Source organism: Ranitomeya variabilis, chromosome 6 (genome assembly GCF_051348905.1).
Source record: "Ranitomeya variabilis isolate aRanVar5 chromosome 6, aRanVar5.hap1, whole genome shotgun sequence".
In the NCBI taxonomy this organism is placed as follows: Eukaryota; Metazoa; Chordata; class Amphibia; order Anura; family Dendrobatidae; genus Ranitomeya; species Ranitomeya variabilis.
This window is the reverse complement of record NC_135237.1, coordinates 34,384,713-34,403,558: the sequence shown is the minus strand read 5'-3', so window position 1 is coordinate 34,403,558 and position 18,846 is coordinate 34,384,713. Positions and strand designations below refer to the sequence as shown.

General features: G+C 42.0%; 1 protein-coding gene across 4 annotated transcripts in view; it reads left to right on the top strand.

The window, feature by feature from the left end:
* Positions 1-18,846, top strand: part of AKAP9 (A-kinase anchoring protein 9) — a 215,368-nt gene that overhangs the window by 52,906 nt on the left and 143,616 nt on the right. For all 4 annotated transcript variants that reach the window (XM_077268210.1, XM_077268209.1, XM_077268212.1 and 1 more), the window contains 2 exons: positions 2,226-2,381; positions 3,752-3,949. In XM_077268210.1, the coding sequence (XP_077124325.1) occupies positions 2,226-2,381; positions 3,752-3,949 (354 nt within the window). The remainder of the gene's footprint in view (positions 1-2,225; positions 2,382-3,751; positions 3,950-18,846) is intronic.

Genomic DNA, 18,846 nt, shown 5'->3' with positions numbered 1-18,846 from the left:
CACCATTTCTGTACCCAGTTTTGCTGGTATTAGAAGCTGCCTTGACTTTGACCCCGTGGACTACAGTTTGCACCCCCTAGTGCATCCCGTAAGCCTGCAGCACATATTCCAAATATTACGGATCTGTGCATCCTTGTTGTATGGAGCTCTTATTTGGCATGGATTGACTTCTATGGGATCCTAGTGCACTTCTAATTGCATTGATAGGCATGTATAGATATTTTTTTTACTTAGGTGTGATTTCAAGGATGATCGCCTAACACTTGGGAGTTTAGCCGTCCCTTAGGAGCCCATTATCTTAAACTTGGCCGATCATTAGCAGGACTGCGGGGAATTGTGCGCATATATAGGCGTGCACAGGATCTGACCTCAGACCGATTATATTCCTCTACTTTTTCTTTATAATCTCTGTTTTAATCGTTAATCCATACACGTTTATAAGCTCCGGGTTATTGTGCCACCAAAAGAGAAGTTCCAGGTGCAATGAATATTACTGATTTTCTCTAATCGGGGGGGCATTCATTATAATGGGTTGTTCCTGCGGCCTCCGGAGGTAGCCGCCACTTCTGTAGTATGTATCGCTAGGGTCAGAGCATTATACCGCCGATGTCCATCCTGAGACCGCCCCTTTTATAGGAGCGTTATTCCTGTGCTCTCTGTCGCCCCCTGCTGCTTATGAACTGTATGTAGGGAAGGGACGTGACCACCAGCGGCGTGGCTATAGGGGTAGTAGCGGTCACCTCTGTCGGCAGAAACGGTGCATTAAATGGCGCCTATGTAGTTTTAGTTGAGGCTAGATAGGTGTTCTGAGTTCTCTATTAACTTAGGGGTCTGACCTGGGGTCCCAACTTATTTTGGGGTCTTGGGACTAATTTAAAGGGATTAATCGGGTAAAACAAAACCTACAGACGGGACTGGATTTGAAGAAAATGCTTAACTCAATAACTCTCCTAACGGCAGTTTCCTGGATCCAGTGCAGACAGCTCCACGGTCTGCGCCGACACAGGATGTCACCGTTCCACAGACCACTGCAGCCGGTGATAGGCTGCAGCACTGGGGAGAAATTGACTAGCCGGTTATTCGATGATGCACTACTCTTATCACCTGACTGCTGCAGCCGATCATGAGCTGCAGGGGTCCAACAGCTGTTGGAAGGGTGATATTGTGTTGTTGCAGACCATGGCCATGTTGGTATTACTGAGTATTATTATTATATTTTTTTTAATTTTTTTTTTTATTCTGTCTGGTGGACCAAATTGTATTTTGTCCAGGAAACCCCTTTAATTTTGGAGTCCGGTTAAGAAGTCTGAATTTTTTAGCATCATGTTGGAAGTCTGAATTTCAGAGGACTGGTTAAGAGTCTGAATTTTAGAGATCCAGTCCAGAATCTGAATATTAAATCTGATCTGGGGTCTGAATTTAGGAATCTGGATCTGAAATTTATTTAAGGGTTTTGGGTCTGAGCTGGTCGAGGGTCTCAATTTAGCACTTTGGGGGTCTGAATTTTTTTTCTTTTTTTTTTTTTATAGAGGACCTGTATCTGAGTTCACCACTTTTTATTACTCTATTAAAATCCGTATCGCTATTAATTTATTTTGCATTTTGTTCTGTATTAATTTGCTTTCACGAGAGAAGATGCACATCAGAAAGACAGTGTGTCGACTGACGCCTCAAAGGGCAGCCAGCTACATGGTGAGCCGCCGCAGTTGTGATCCGTACAGTGACCGCTGTTCTCTGTGTGTAGCTAGTTGGGTACTGTGTAAGTCGTTCATTTAGAATTTTGTTAGTTTTTTTTGTGTGTTTTTTTTTATTTTTATATTACAATTTTTAATAGTTTTTTTCCTCTTATAAAGTGATGACGTATCAATAGGATATTCCATCACTATATTGGTGGAAGTTCAACATATGGGACCACAAACTGATCCTGAAAATACGGGGGGAAGCCCACCATAAGATAGTTAGCTAGTGACTCTTCTTGATAAGTGAATGTTGGATAATGAGCAACACCCAGGATCGGCTTCTTATCTTCCTTGTATCTACAGTTCGGCGTCCCTTCTTCAGGAATTTTTAATGGCGTCGTCATACCAGTCAGACGGTACCGTTTGGTTGCAATCTAGCTGAATTCTATTAGCTTGCCTGTTTTATTTTTAAGTAATGAAAGAAAAAAAAAAATGGAAGATTTTTTTTTTTAGTTTTATTTTATGTTATTTTTTTTCCTTTTTTAGCTTCAAGAATTTGAAACGGCGATCAAGCAGAGGGACGGGATAATCACCCAGCTGACCGCCAATCTGCAGCAAGCCCGGAAGGAGAAGGACGACATCATGAGAGAATTTCTAGAACTGACGGAGCAAAGTCAGAAGCTGAAGATCCAGTTCCAGCATGTGAGATCCGCTATATATCAGTAGTAATAAAGGGTCGGGATGTGATACATATTCATCTTAAAGGGATTGTCCGGTCACAGCATATTGATGGCTTCTTTTTCAAAGAATCATAGAATGTTACAGCTTGAAGGGACCTCCGGGGTCATCGTGACCAACCCACTAAACATCTCAGACAGATGTCTGTCCTGCCTCTGTTTGAAGACTTCCATTGAAGATCTTGGTACTGAATGAATTTTAAAGTCTGGTCTGGGGTGTGCTTGTGGCTCCTGATTTTAGAGGGTATGATCATTGGGGGGCTCCTCACTGATCCTTAGTTATTTGCTTTTCTTTTGGATACAAGCTGCTCTGCAGTATCCAGCAGCGACTTCTACAAATTGAATGGAGCTGGAATTGTTTACATCCAATGCAAATATAAGCTGATCAGTCAGACCCCCGACCGATCTCGTATTGATGACCTTTACTGTGGATAGGCCATCATTAAGCTGTGACCAGACAAGCCCTTTAAGAAACACAAACGCATCATAGGATGTGCCGTAAATGTTTGATTACTGGGAATCCTACCACTGGGACCCACATCTATCCCTAGAACATGGTAGTCTGTTCCCGCAGGTGCCTTCACTTTCATCTGTCCCCTGCTAAGCAAGAAGAAGGAATTGTGACTGCAGGGTCAGACTACACAGGTTGTTTGTAGTCTGTTACCATAGAGATGCAAAGGCCAGCATAGAAACTGTAGGCACGGTTGGAGATAGATATATTTTTTTCATTGCTCCAATGCATAAAAATTAAGCAACTAAGCATATGGCTTTAATTTTTAACAAGTAAACAACAAATTATAATATATATATGTATGTATGTATATGTGTGTGTATATATGTATTATATGTATAATACATATAATATATATATGTATTATATGTATATAATACTTATTTTAATATAAATATATATATATATATATATATATATATATATATATATATATATATATATATATATATATATATATATATATATATATATATATATATATATATATATATATACATACACTCAGTGTGATTGACTTTTGGCTATTCTTCATACATTGCTGCCGATATTAGGCAGTAGGAAGTCCAAGCGTGTTGTTTATATCAACGTGTCCAAGCGTTTTTATATCAATGTTACTATTTTTTCATTGCAAAAAAATGAAGCAACTAAGCATATGGATTTAATTAAAAATAAGAATAAAATATATATATATATATATATATATATATATATATATATATATATATATATATATATATATATATATATATATATATATATATATATATTAATATTAAAATAATAAAGACCACATTATTCATATGAAAACCTTTTAATGACAGCTACAGGCCGGCGAGACATTGAGGAACACCAGCCACTCGAGCACAGCTGCGGATCTCCTTCACTCGAAACAACAAATCCTGACGTATCAGCAGCAGCTGGAGGAGCGGGACCACCAGCTCCAGTGCTGCCAGAAGGAGAGTGAGGAGCTGCAGACACAGATTACGTCTCTGCAGGATCAGATTCATGCTGTACAACAGGTGTGTATGAGAAAAAACACCGAGCTTTACAGTATGTAAGACTTGGTTTACACTGAATCCTTTCCTTTGTTGTACTCCCTCTAAGAACAATTGCAGTTTTTGCCTGTCCTCTTTATCAATTTGCTTCACATACATTGGTATCACACTTGTCTAATTTCATGTGTGGAAGAAGATAAACATTGATTTTGGCCACAAGAAAATCTCTATGTGCTGCTGCTTCTACATCGCAGCGTAATACAAGTGGAAGGGGTCTCATTGTGACCCTTAGAGAATTGCTACCGCCACAAGTGTGTTGCAAAAATATTTGACTGCGACCGACTTATTGCGACTTGCTTGTCGCAGCACATGTCATACCCAAAGTCGCCATGTAACCCCTACCTTAGGCTGGCTTCGTTGATGTACATGGTTCAACAAATTCCCACTGTGACATTTAGGAGACTCTGAGATTATCGTCACCAACGAGAAATCAAGCATGTTAGCAAATCTTAAATACTGTATTTTTTTGGACTGTAAGACACACTTTTTAGCAAGAAAAAAAATCTTGCTGAAAAGTGAGTGCATCTTATTGTCCGTAGACTGCTTTCTTTGATGATGGACAACTTTGACAAAGCGTCCAACCCAATCACTGAGTGAATTGCTCTATCGTCTCCTGCCCGACACTGATCAGTCCGATCGGTGCAGTGCAGGAGAGAAAGCGATCAGGACCAACACGGATGATGCAGATCCTGACCAGTTAAAGAACCTTTTAGGACATGTGAATCCATCACATACTTGGAAGGAATGTCGAAATGCTGTAAATATAGTATGTGTATACACAGCACACACCGACACAAGGAGCTCCTGCTCTCCTGTCTCTAAGCACACACAGATATGAGGAATTCCTGTTCTGTCTTTATGTAGCACATGTTCAGAAGGAGCACGGAGGACATTATACAGCAGTACTGAGCAGGTCAGCTGTGAATCCAGCAGTTACAAGAAAGCAGCAGTATAGAGAAGCTTACCATCAGTATTGCGCAGAGTAGATGTGTATGCAGCTCAGTGGTGTCATGAACACTTACCAGAAAGCAGCAGTATAGTGTGTGTTGTGTCTGCTCCTCTATAGACTTCTATGTACAACTGTAATCCAATCCGTGAGCGAGATGGGTTTTACCTGTTTTTCATAATGAATATTGAGTTCAAGAGGAGAAATGGCTCATAAGTACAGAAAGATGCAGAATTCAAATGGATGCAAATGGCTGTATGGAGCATCTTATGGGGCCATATTCAGCATTTGTGCAGCATTATATGGGACAAATGTCTGTATGGAGCATCTTATGGGGTCATAATCAACATTTGTGCAGTATTATATGGGGCATATTTTAGTATGGAGCATCTTATGGGGCCCATCATAAACTTTATGGAGCATTCTATGGGGCGTATTGTGTATGGGGCCCATCATGAACTGTATGGAGCATTATATGGGGCTCCTGATTCAATATGGATATTCAAAAACACTTAACCTACTGATGTCTCAATTAATTTTACTTTTATTGGTATCTGTTTTTATTTTTGACATTTACCGGTAGCTGCTGCATTTTCCACCCTAGGCTTATACTCGAGTCATTAAGTTTTCCCAGTTTTTGTGCAAAATTAGGGGTCTTGGCTTATACTGGGGTCGGCCTATACTCGAGTATATAAGGTAAGTAAACCAAAATTGAAATTTTTATGAAAACACTGGAAATGTCAGTGTAATTTATAAAGGAAGCAAGAGCTGCCAAAAATATGATGGAAGAGGGGCTCAGATAAACCCTGTATTAGACCTAAATGAGGGCCTCATACACATTCTGTTCAAATTGTTATGTATTGGTACTCCTAGAATCATAAAAGCTATGTACTAAGTGCAAAGCGTGCCAAAAATTACAAGCAGGGTCATCCATACACCCTTGAAGGAAACCACTTGCAGGCCTCAATAAAATATTTTGAAAGTGTAGTTTTGGTACTACTACACTCATAAAGGCTTATCACAAAGTGCAAAGCTAGGAAAAAATTATAACTAGGGTCATCCATAGACCCTTGAGAGCAACAGCTGGAGGGACTCGTTCAAATATTGAAGATTAAAAACGCTTTATGTGCTGCCATCATTTGGTGGTGTGGTGAAATTGAGGGTAATACAGGCTTTATTCTTTGTCATCAGAGTGAGCCTGTCAGCACTTTCTGTTGACAGGCGAAAAAGCCTGTTTATGTTGACGCCTCCCACTTTCCTCAGCTCCACTAAAAACCCGCTCAGAGAAGATGCTAGCGGCAAGGCAGCTCAACACCTCCAGGGCATAGAGGGACAGCTCATGCCAGATTTCCAGCTTTGAAACCCAATAGCTGAAGGTCACAGAGGAATTAGCAAGTACTCTGGTTTCTCCGGCCAGTTATTGTTTGACCATCTTTAATAAAACCTTTTCCCTTGTTAAAAATACCCAGTCATCAGGGCCTGGACAGATGGTGTCATTCAATTAACCTAGGCCTTTGACAGTATACCCCTGCCTCTGCTCTACCTGTCGTGTGTCTACCTTTACTCCCTTACTTTGTTGGGCAAGGAAACTTTCCTCCTGCCACTAGCGTTCTGTGATGGGATTTTTTTCAACGTATTTTCCACAAAGGCTTTCTGGTATAGCACCATTTTAGTAGACCTCTTCGTCTCAGGAAGGAGAGATGCAAAGTTTTCCTTGTAGTGTGGCTCTAGACGGGTGAACAACCAGTACTTTTTTTTTTTTTTGGACAACATGAACATAATGTGAGTGTTACGGGAAAGGCAGCGGTACATAAAGTCGACTATATGTGCCAGGCTCTCTGCAGCAAACGCTTCTGTCTCCGCCATGATGATTACTCCCCATCCCCTCTATTCCTCCATTTCTTCCTCCTCTATACCACTCCTCAGCCCTTCTACATAGGAGATGGGACAAAGCTTGTGTGGCTACTTTTGCGCTATCAGCCAGCTCCTGTTCCTCCACCTCCTCATTGATACCCACTCCATGCTGAGCAGATGAGATGAGGCTGGGTTGTATTTCCCTGTCTTGTGTCTTCCTCCATCTCCATCTGGTCCGCAAGCAAAGCTTTATGTTTAATTTTCAGTAGCGAATTTTTAAGTAGGCACAGAAGTGGGATTGTTGTGCTGATTATGGTGTCATAACTGCTCACCATCTTTGTGGAGTCCTCAAAGTCTTGAACTGCACAAATGTCAGACATCCTTGCCCACTCTTCAGTCGTTATGTGCGGAGGCTGACAAGAATACCGACGTGCGCTTTGGAGCTGGTATTCCTCAACTGGCCTCTGCTGCTCACAAAGCCTTGCCAGCATGTGCAGTGTGGAGTTCCAGCACGTGGTCACGTCACACAGCAGTTGGTGAGCTGGCACTTGCATCCGCTGCCTCAAAAACTCTGCTGCGGTGTGCGGTTTGTCTCCTAAACAAATTAGCTTCAGCAGAGCCTGTTGCCGCTTCTCTGAGGCAGTGCTGCAGAACTTCCAGTTTCCGGCTGATGTGGACGACGTGCTCTGAAATGGCACATTGGAGATAGAGGAGGAGCAGGAGGGGGTGAAGGAAGCCATGATAGAAGTGGGGCCAGCAATCCTCAACGTCGGTAGCACATGCGCCTTGCCAAGGTGGGACTCAGCCCTGACCTCCACAATGTTCACCTGGTTTGCCATCTGGGAAATGTAGCGTCCCTGGCCACAAGAACTTGTCCATGTGTCGGTCGTTAAGTAGACAATCCCAGTAGCCGCGTTAGTAAGGACATGGGTGAGGTTCCTGGACACGTCCTGGTACAAGGCAGGGACGCCACAAATATATAGTGGCGGCTTGGGACCGAGTACCGAGGGACCATATTTCTACCCCTGTAGCAGGCCAGTTTTGGTTTTTATTTCAAACCAACGAAATTTCACACAAACCATGTTCTACAGTATATATAACAATAGTCACTTTTTAGAACAAAAAAATGTTGTGCACTATACCAGACCAAGCGGTTTTTAAAATTTTAACCAACTGTAATTTTACAGAAAGTACGTTAAAGGAAACCTGTCATCCCCAAAATCGAAGGTGAGCCCACCGGCATCAGGGGCTTATCTACAGTATTCTGGAATGCTGTATATAAGCCCCTTATATATCCTGAAAGATGAGAAAAAGAGGTTAGATTATACTCACCCAGGGGCGGTCCAATCCGATGGGCGTCGCGGTTCGGTGCCTCCCATCTTCTTACGATGAAGTCCTCTTCTTGTCTTCACGCTGCGGCGCCGGCGTACTTTGTCTGCCCTGTTGAGGGCAGAGCAAAGTACTGCAGGCGCCGGGCCTCTCTGACCTTTCCCGGCGCCTGCGCACTGCAGTACTTTGCTCTGCCCTCAACAGGGCAGACAAAGTACGCCTGCGCCGGAGCCACGGCGTGAAGACAAGAAGAGGACGTCATCGGAAAGAGATGGGAGGCGCTGGACCGGACCGCGACACCCAGCTGGAACGCCCCTGGGTGAGTATAATCTAACCTCTTTTTCTCATCTTTCAGGATACATCGGGGGCTTATCTACAGCATTCCAGAATGCTATAGATAAGCCCCTTTTGCCGGTGGGCTTAGCTAACTTTCGATTTTGGGGGTGACAGGTTCCCTTTAAAGTGTATGGATGACTAATTGAATACAGAAAAAAAACTTGAACAGAAATATTTTGAAAGTGTAACTGATGTATTCCTACACTCATAAATGCTTTGTAGAAAGTGCAAAGCCGGAAAACAATTATAAGGATGGTAATACAGTAATCCTCTTCAGGTATTCGCCTCTTCTTCTTCTTCTCCCTCTGGATGCTGGGCGGGGCTGCCTCCACCTGCTTCCAGGAGCCCGATTTCCAGGTGCCTGGGTTATAAGTGACCCGTCTTCAGGTAGTGCCGAAACCCCCCACCCCCCTCCACACACCCTCCCCCATCGCCTGCACCATTGAGTGCCCCCGCTTAGGAGATGGGGAATTCTAAGGATAGTTCAAGCTTTCAAGGGTGGTAGCCTCTTCTCAAGCCGCCTAAAGGAGCCTTTCCTAGGCCCCTTTCATTTCTCAAGAAGGGTTCATCCTGCAATCTTCCTTCTCGGATCAGAGCCACTGCATACCAGCGATGCTGCCCTCCATTTTGAGGAACGTGACTTAGGTTTCACCCGTCAGCTCTTGCAGCCTATGAGGCAAGCATTTTGTCTCTACTGCCCGGTGGTTAGATGAGATGTGATGACGAGTCCCAATCTCTTGTATGCACCCCCATATCCGCTGCTGGTCGTATGTAATTACCTCCCCTTGGGATGCCGACTGTCGGTACCTTGCTGCTAGCGGACTATACTACTTTTCTAATTGGAGCTATTTGCTAATATTATTATTACATCTACTACTTATTAGAATAGGATCTTGGAGATGGAAATACCCCTTTAATGAAACCCAATTGGAAAAATGCATCTTTAGCCCCAAATACAGTACATGCATTAAAAAGGTTATTCTCAAAATAACAAGTTAGCACTGGGGTCCGTCCACTAGGACCCCCAGCGATCCTGATATCGGGAATCTGGAACCCAAAAATGGGTCTTTTTAGCCTAGTCTTGAATTGATTTGAGGTGCCCATGCGAGACCTCTGCTCCATTTATTGTCTGTAGAAGTGCCAGAGAGGGCCAAACACATGGCTGCTTTATTTCCAGTAGTCCCATTGAGCATGCACACCCTCTGCTTTATTTCAGACAGGACTAAACAGCCCCATTCTCCAGACTGCTGGGTATCCCAGCCGTATGATCAACAGCAATCGGCACGTTATCCCCTTTTCTGTGGATCCAGATATAGGATAACTTTTTAGAAAAAAAAACCTTTGAAGATTAAAAAAACACAAACAAAAAGCCCCCAAATGTGTCCATTTCAAAAAGCCGCATGTAATACTTCAATTCTCCTGCGGGGGCACTGCTGGGATAGCAAACGCTTGTTACTAATTGTTGGGGATTCTAGCAGTAGGTGGACACTCGGCTTATTCCAAATGGGAACCTTGTAAGAAAAGATTAGCCAAAGTGGAAATTTTTTTAAGCCCCCTTTTTTTTTTTTTTTTTATAAAGGTAATCTGCCAGCAGATTTGTACTATTTAATCTTGAGATCAGCATTATATAGAGGCAGAGCCTGATTACAGGGATGTGTCACTTGCTCAGGAGCTTGCTGTAGTTTCAATACAATCAGTGTTTTATCAGCATTAGATGATCACTGCAGGACTCGGTGTCACCTTCCAGGCAGTCCAGATAATCTGGAACCCTGCCCCCACCACTGACTGGCCGCTTGCTGACAATGTACACTGGAAGCTGCCAGCTAGGGATGTGGGCGGGGTTATACACCACTCAGCATTTTGACCACTGATACATCCACAGCAGAAAACTGAAATTCTGTCAAAACTATGCCAAGCAGCCCAGTAAGTGATACATCGTTGGAATCTGCGTCTCTGATACTACATTATGCTGTTATCAGATTCCATAGCAAAACCTGCTGACAGATTACCTTTAAATGGTTCTGCATAGTATCCTGATCTCTCAGACTGTTAAGTAGAACAAACTGCAATCCACAGCATAAGGGCTCATTTCCACATGCGAGTCACACGTCCGTATCTCGCATGTGGAAACCAAGCTGTGGAGCCGGCACTCAGGAGCGGAGCGTGCGGCCGCATAGGAACACATGGAGCTGCACAGCTCCGCTCCTGAGTGCCGGCGCCAGAGCTTGGTTTCCACATGCGAGATACGGACGTGTGACTCGCATGTGGAAATGAGCCCTTAATCAGAAGGTCAATCTTGGATTTCTGCCATTTATTCCATGGTGGATTTTTTTTTTCCTGCTGTATGAACATGCCTTAAAGAGCAAGTGACCTATTGATTATTATTTTGTAAATCAATAGTACACATGAAAATAAGCATGTTTGTAATATATCTTTTCAGAGAAATCTGTTTTTTTTTTTTTTTTTCCCGTTTTTTTTTCTGTTTTTTTGTTCTGGTTTTTTTTCCCTGTTTTTCCCTGTTTTTTTTCCCTGTTTTTTTTCCCTGTTTTTTTTCCCCTGTTTTTTTTTCCCTGTTTTTTTTTTTCCGTTTTTTTTTTCCCTGTTTTTTTTTTTTCCTGTTTTTTTTTTGTTGTTGTCATGATTAAGGGAGCTTAGTCTCCAAAAACACGTTGATGTCATGATTAAGGGAGCTTAGTCTCCAGAAACATGTTGATGTCATGATTAAGGGAGCTTAGTCTCCAGAAACACGTTGATGTCATGATTAAGGGAGCTTAGTCTCCAAAAACACGTTGATGTCATGATTAAGGGAGCTTAGTCTCCAGAAACACGTTGATGTCATGATTAAGGGAGCTTAGTCTCCAGAAACACGTTGATGTCATGATTAAGGGAGCTTAGTCTCCAGAAACATGTTGATGTCATGATTAAGGGAGCTTAGTCTCCAGAATCGCGTTGATGTCATGATTAAGGGAGCTTAGTCTCCAGAAACACGTTGATGTCATGATTAAGGGAGCTTAGTCTCCAGAAACACGTTGATGTCATGATTAAGGGAGCTTAGTCTCCAGAAACACGTTGATGTCATGATTAAGGGAGCTTAGTCTCCAGAAACATGTTGATGTCATGATTAAGGGAGCTTAGTCTCCAGAATCGCGTTGATGTCATGATTAAGGGAGCTTAGTCTCCAGAAACACGTTGATGTCATGATTAAGGGAGCTTAGTCTCCAGAAACACGTTGATGTCATGATTAAGGGAGCTTAGTCTCCAGAAACACGTTGATGTCATGATTAAGGGAGCTTAGTCTCCAGAAACACGTTGATGTCATGATTAAGGGAGCTTAGTCTCCAGAAACACGTTGATGTCATGATTAAGGGAGCTTAGTCTCCAGAATCGCGTTGAGATTCTTAGCTATATGGTTTGTGCTGAAGTTTGTATCCTCCATGTTTAAGTTTGTGAATAAACAAAAAAAAAATTTCACAGATTCGGTGAAGCTGGACATTTTCTTCTTTTGTTTTTTTTTTCCTGTGGGTTTTTTTTTTCAGGTTTGTTTTTTCTGTCACTTTTTTTCTGTTTTTTTTTTTTTTTTTTTTTTTTTTTACAGACCTATTTTTCACTCTCAATTCATGGGTAAAATCTGTATTCAGTGAAAAGAGATTTTCTCTTTACTGAGATAGATAGGAGATGATGACAGTTGCGCCTCATAAAATTCTATGGAAAGGGGAGGAGCTAGAGGAAACAGACATTCTACTGCAAGTTCTCCTTAAACGACAGATACATGTTAAAGTTGAATTCAAATTAACTGAATACAGATTTATCAGATTATCCCATAAACTGAGAAAGATCAGTCCAGGAGGTGAAAGCAGCAGATTTCGTTGATAAGATATATTACAAAGTTGCTTATTTCCATGTCTATTATTGATTTATGAAATAAAAAAATGAAAATGATTTCACCCTTTTTAAATCGGCTTTTTTTTGCCTCATGTGCAAATTGGGAAGGTGACACCGCTGCGTTACTTTCTCAAGATGTTGAGATTGGTTAATTTTTAACTTCAATGAATGTACATATGTAGTTACTTTCAATAGATAACCTTTTATTAATGTGTGAGGGAGGAGAACAAGTCGGTAACATTCTTTGCTGTGCAATATGTAAGGAGCTGATAATGCTGGAAATAGGAGAAATCTGCAATTCAGGCCAACACCTGGGCTGAGCTAGAGTAAAGTCTAAACTTTTTGCTGTTTTGCTGGAGTCCTGTCTAACTTCCATTAGTTGGATTAGATACAATAGGTATGAGATTGATAGATGTTTGGTTACATATAAGATCCATAGATATCAGATGATAGATGGATTTTAGAACGGTGCTACAGATATTTATAATATAGATAATGATGGGTAAAGCGACATAAAGAGAGAGGAATAGATATAGAGAAGAATAAACATATGACACATACAGGTGCTTCTCACAAAATTAGAATATCAAAAAGTTAATTTATTTCAGTTCTTCAATACAAAAAGTGAATCTGCTATATTATATGGAGTCATTACACACAGAGTGATCTATTTCAATTGTTTTTGATAATGTTGATGATTATGGCTTACAGCCAATGAAAACCCAAAACTAATTATCTCGGTATATTATAATAACAAAACACACCTGCAAAGGCTTCCTAAGCTTTTAAAAAGGTCCCTTAGTCTGTTTCAGTAGACTTCACAATCATGGGGATGACTGCTGACTTGACAGATGTCCAGAAGGCGTCATTGACACACTGCACAAGGAGGGTAAGCCACAAAAGGTCATTGCTAAAGAAGCCGGCTGTTCAGAGTGCTGTATCCAAGCATATTAACCCCTTCCTGACATCAGACGTACTATCCCGTCGAGGTGGGGTGGGCCCGTATGACCACCGACGGGATAGTACGTCATCACCGATCAGCGGCGCTCACGGGGGGAGCGCGGCCGATCGCGGCCGGGTGTCAGCTGCATATCGCAGCTGACATCCGGCACTATGTGCCAGGAGCGGTCATGGACCGCCCCCGGCACATTAACCCCCGGCACACCGCGATCAAACATGATCGCAGTGTACCGGCGGTATAGGGAAGCATCGCGCAGGGAGGGGGCTCCCTGCGGGCTTCCCTGAGACCCCCGGAGCAACGCGATGTGATCGCGTTGCTGCGAGGGTCTCCTACCTCCTTCCTGGCTGCAGGTCCCGGATCCAAGATGGCCGCGGCATCCGGGTCCTGCAGGGAAGGAGGTGGCTTACCGAGTGTCTGCTCAGAGCAGACACTTGGTAAGCCTGCAGCCCTGCACAGCAGATCGTCGATCTGGCAGAGTGCTGTGCACACTGCCAGATCAATGATCTGTGATGTCCCCCCCTGGGACAAAGTAAAAAAGTAAAAAAAAAAATTTTCCACATGTGTAAAAAAAAAATAAAAAAAAAAAATTCCTAAATAAATAATAATAAAAAAATATATATTATTCCCATAAATACATTTCTTTATCTAAATAAAAAAAACAAAACAATAAAAGTACACATATTTAGTATCGCCGCGTCCGTAACGACCCGACCTATAAAACTGCCCCACTAGTTAACCCCTTCAGTAAACACCATAAGAAAAAAAAAAAAAAAAACGAGGCAAAAAACAACGCTTTATTACCATACCGCCGAACAAAAAGTGGAATAACACGCGATCAAAAAGACTGATATAAATATCCATGGTACCGCTGAAAACGTCATCTTGTCCTGCAAAAAACAAGCCGCCATACAGCATCATCAGCAAAAAAATAAAAAAGTTATAGTCCTGAGAATAAAGCGATACCAAAATAATTATTTTTTCTATATTTTAGTTTTTATCGTATAAAAGCGCCAAAACATAAAAAAATGATATAAATGAGGTATCGCTGTAATCGTACTGACCCGACGAATAAAACTGCTTTATCAATTTTACCAAACGCGGAACGGTATAAACGCCTCTCCCAAAAGAAATTCATGAATAGCAGGTTTTTGGTCATTCTGCCTCACAAAAATCGGAATAAAAAGCGATCAAAAACGGTCACGTGTCCGAAAATGTTACCAATAAAAACGTCAACTCGTCCCGCAAAAAACAAGACCTCACATGACTCTGTGGAGCAAAATGTGGAAAAATTATAGGTCTCAAAATGTGGAGACGCAAAAACTTTTTTGCTATAAAAAGCGTCGCTGGTTTCACACTTGCGTTTTTGTCTGCAGCGTTTTTTGCACAAAAAAAGCATGCGTTTTTTCCCTATATTTAACATTGAAAACGCTTGCGGTTTTTTTGTACGCGTTTGGTCGCGTTTTCAAACGCATGCGGTTTTTTTCTGCGTGCGTTCATTTTCAGAAATACAACCTGCAGTATTTTCTTGCGTTTTTAAGCACATGCGTTTGTTTGCGTTAAAAACGCATGCATTTTTATCAAAAAAAAACAGAAAACACACTGAAAAGCCACCCACCACCATCAAGGTGATAAAGGGATCCAAACCCTAACCCTAACTCTACCCCTAACCTCACCCCTAACCGTTTAATGAACATTTTCTGACAGTCATAGTGCCACGTATTTCAGTGCCACGTATTTCAGTGCCACGTATTTCAGTGCCACGTATTTCAGTGCCATGTATTTCAGTGCCACGTATCACGTGTTTCAGTGCCACGTGTTTCAGTGCCACGTATTTCAGTGCCACGTATCACGTATTTCAGTGCCACGTATTTCAGTGCCACGTATTTCAGTGCCACGTATTTCAGTGCCACGTATTTCAGTGCCACGTATCACGTATTTCAGTGCCACGTATTTAAGTGCCACGTATTTCAGTGCCACGTATTTCAGTGCCACGTATTTCAGTGCCACGTATTTCAGTGCCACGTATTTCAGTGCCACGTATTTCAGTGCCACGTGTTTCAGTGCCACGTGTTTCAGTGCCACGTATTTCAGTGCCACGTATTTCAGTGCCACGTATTTCAGTCACGTTTAGGGTTAGGGTTAGGGCTAGGGTTGGAGGTAAAGTTAGGGTTGGGGCTAAAGTTAGGGTTGGGACTAAAGTTAGGGTTAGGGTTTGGATTACATTTACGTTTGGATTAGGGTTGGGATTAGAATTATGGGTGTGTCAGGGCTAGGGGTGTGGTTAGGGTTACCGTTGGGATTAGGGTTAGGGGTGTGTTTGGGTTAGGGTTTCAGGTAGAATTGGGGAGTTTCCACTGTCCAGGCACATCAGGGGCTCTCCAAGCGCGACATGGCGTCCAATCTCAATTCCAGCCAATTCTGCGTTGAAAAAGTAAAACAGTGCTCCTTCCCTTCCGAGCTCTCCCGTGCGCCCAAAAAGGGGTTTACCCCAACATATGTGTTATCAGCGTACTCGGGACAAATTGAACAACAACTTCTGGGGTCCAAGTTCTCTTGTTATCCTTAGGAAAATAAAAATTTGGGGGGCTAAAAATCATTTTTGTGGGAAAAAAAAGATGTTTTATTTTCACGGCTCTGCGTTATAAACTGTAGTGAAACACTTGGGGGTTCAAAGTTCTCACAACACATCTAGATAAGTTCCTTGGGAGGTCTAGTTTCCAATATGGGGTCACTTGTGGGGGGTTTGTACTGTTTGGGTACATCAGGGGCTCTGCAAATGCAACGTGACACCTGCAGACCAATCCATTTAAGGCTGCATTCCAAATGGCGCTCCTTCCCTTCCGAGCTCTGCCATGCGCCCAAACAGTGGTTCCCCCCCACATATGGGGTATCAGCGTACTCAGGACAAATTGGACAACAACTTTTGGGGTCTAATTTATCCTGTTACCCTTGTGAAAATACAAAACTGGGGGCTAAAAAATCATTTTTGTGAAAAAAAAAAAGAATTTTTATTTTCACGGCTTTGCGCTATAAACTTTAGTGAAACACTTGGGGGTTCAAAGTTCTCAAAACACATTTAGATAAGTTCCTTGGGAGGTCTAGTTTCCAATATGGGGTCACTTGTGGGGGGTTTGTACTGTTTGGGTACATCAGGGGCTCTGCAAATGCAACGTGACGGCTGCTGACCAATCCATTTAAGTCTGCATTCCAAATGGCGCTCCTTCCCTTCCGAGCTCTGTCATGCGCCCAAACAGTGGTTCCCCCCCACATATGGGTATCAGCGTACTCAGGACAAATTGGAAAACAAATTTTGGGGTCCAATTTATTCTGTTACCCTTGTAAAAATACAAAGCTGGGTGCTAAAAAATCATTTTTGAGAAAAAAAATAAAAATTATTTTCACGGCTCTGCGTTATAATCTGTAGTGAAACACTTGGGGGTTCAAAGCTCTCAAAACACATCTAGATAAGTTCCTTAGGGGGTCTACTTTCCAAAATGGTGTCACTTGTAAGGAGTTTCAATGTTTAGGCACATCAGGGGCTCTCCAAACGCAACATGGCGTCCCATCTCAATTCCAGTCAATTTTGCATTGAAAAGTCAAATGGCGCTCCTTCCCTTCCAAGCTCTGCCATGCGCCCAAACAATGGTTTACACCCACATATGGGGTATCATCGTACTCAGGACAAATTGGCCAACATTTTTTGGGGTCCAATTTCTTCTCTTACCCTTGGGAAAATAAAAAATTGGGGGCAAAAAGATCATTTTTGTGAAAAAATATGATTTTTTATTTTTACGGCTCTGCATTATAAACTTCTGTGAAGCACTTGGTGGGTCAAAGTGCTCACCACACATCTAGATAAGTTCCTTAGGGGGTCTACTTTCCAAAATGGTGTCACTTGTAGGGAGTTTCAATGTTTAGGCACATCAGGGGCTCTCCAAACGCAACATGGCGTCCCATCTCAATTCCAGTCAATTTTGCATTGAAAAGTCAAATGGCGCTCCTTCCCTTCCAAGCTCTGCCATGCGCCCAAACAATGGTTTACACCCACATATGGGGTATCAGCGTACTCAGGACAAATTGGCCAACATTTTTTGGGGTCCAATTTCTTCTCTTACCCTTGGGAAAATAAAAAATTGGGGGCGAAAAGATCATTTTTGTGAAAAAATATGATTTTTTATTTTTACGGCTCTGCATTATAAACTTCTGTGAAGCACTTGGTGGGTCAAAGTGCTCACCACACATCTAGAAAAGTTCCTTAGGGGGTCTACTTTCCAAAATGGTGTCACTTGTAGGGAGTTTCAATGTTTAGGCACATCAGGGGCTCTCCAAACGCAACATGGCGTCCCATCTCAATTCCAGTCAATTTTGCATTGAAAAGTCAAATGGCGCTCCTTCCCTTCCAAGCTCTGCCATGCGCCCAAACAATGGTTTACACCCACATATGGGGTATCATCGTACTCAGGACAAATTGCACAACATTTTTTGGGGTCCAATTTCTTCTCTTACCCTTGGGAAAATAAAAAATTGGGGGCAAAAAGATCATTTTTGTGAAAAAATATGATTTTTTATTTTTACGGCTCTGCATTATAAACTTCTGTGAAGCACTTGGTGGGTCAAAGTGCTCACCACACATCTAGATAAGTTCCTTAGGGGGTCTACGTTCCAAAATGGTGTCACTTGTAGGGAGTTTCAATGTTTAGGCACATCAGGGGCTCTCCAAACGCAACATGGCGTCCCATCTCAATTCCAGTCAATTTTGCATTGAAAAGTCAAATGGCGCTCCTTTCCTTCCGAGATCTGCCATACGCCCAAACAGTGGTTTACCCCCGCATATGGGGTATCAGCGTACTCAGGACAAATTGTACAACAACTTTGGGGGTCCATTTTCTCCTGTTACCCTTGGTAAAATAAAACAAATTGGAGCTGAAATAAATTTTGTGTGAAAAAAAGTTAAATGTTCATTTTTATTTAAACATTCCAAAAATTCCTGTGAAACACCTGAAGGGTTAATAAACTTCTTGAATGTGGTTTTGAGCACCTTGAGGGGTGCAGTTTTTAGAATGGTGTCACACTTGAGTATTTTCTATCATATAGACCCCTCAAAATGACTTCAAATGAGATGTGGTCCCTAAAAAAAAATGGTGTTGTAAAAATGAGAAATTGCTGGTCAACTTTTAACCCTTATAACTCCGTCACAAAAAAAAATTTTGGTTCCAAAATTGTACTGATGTAAAGTAGACATGTGGGAAATGTTACTTATTAAGTATTTTGCGTGACATATGTCTGTGATTTAAGGGCATAAAAATTCAAAGTTGGAAAATTGCAAAATTTTCAAAATTTTTGCCAAATTTCCATTTTTTTCACAAATAAACGCAAGTTATATCGAATAAATTTTACCACTAACATGAAGTACAATATGTCACGAGAAAACAATGTCAGAATTGCCAAGATCCGTCAAAGCGTTCCAGAGTTATAGCCTCATAAAGGGACAGTGGTCAGAATTGTAAAAATTGGCCCGGTCATTAACGTGCAAACCACCCTTGGGGGTGAAGG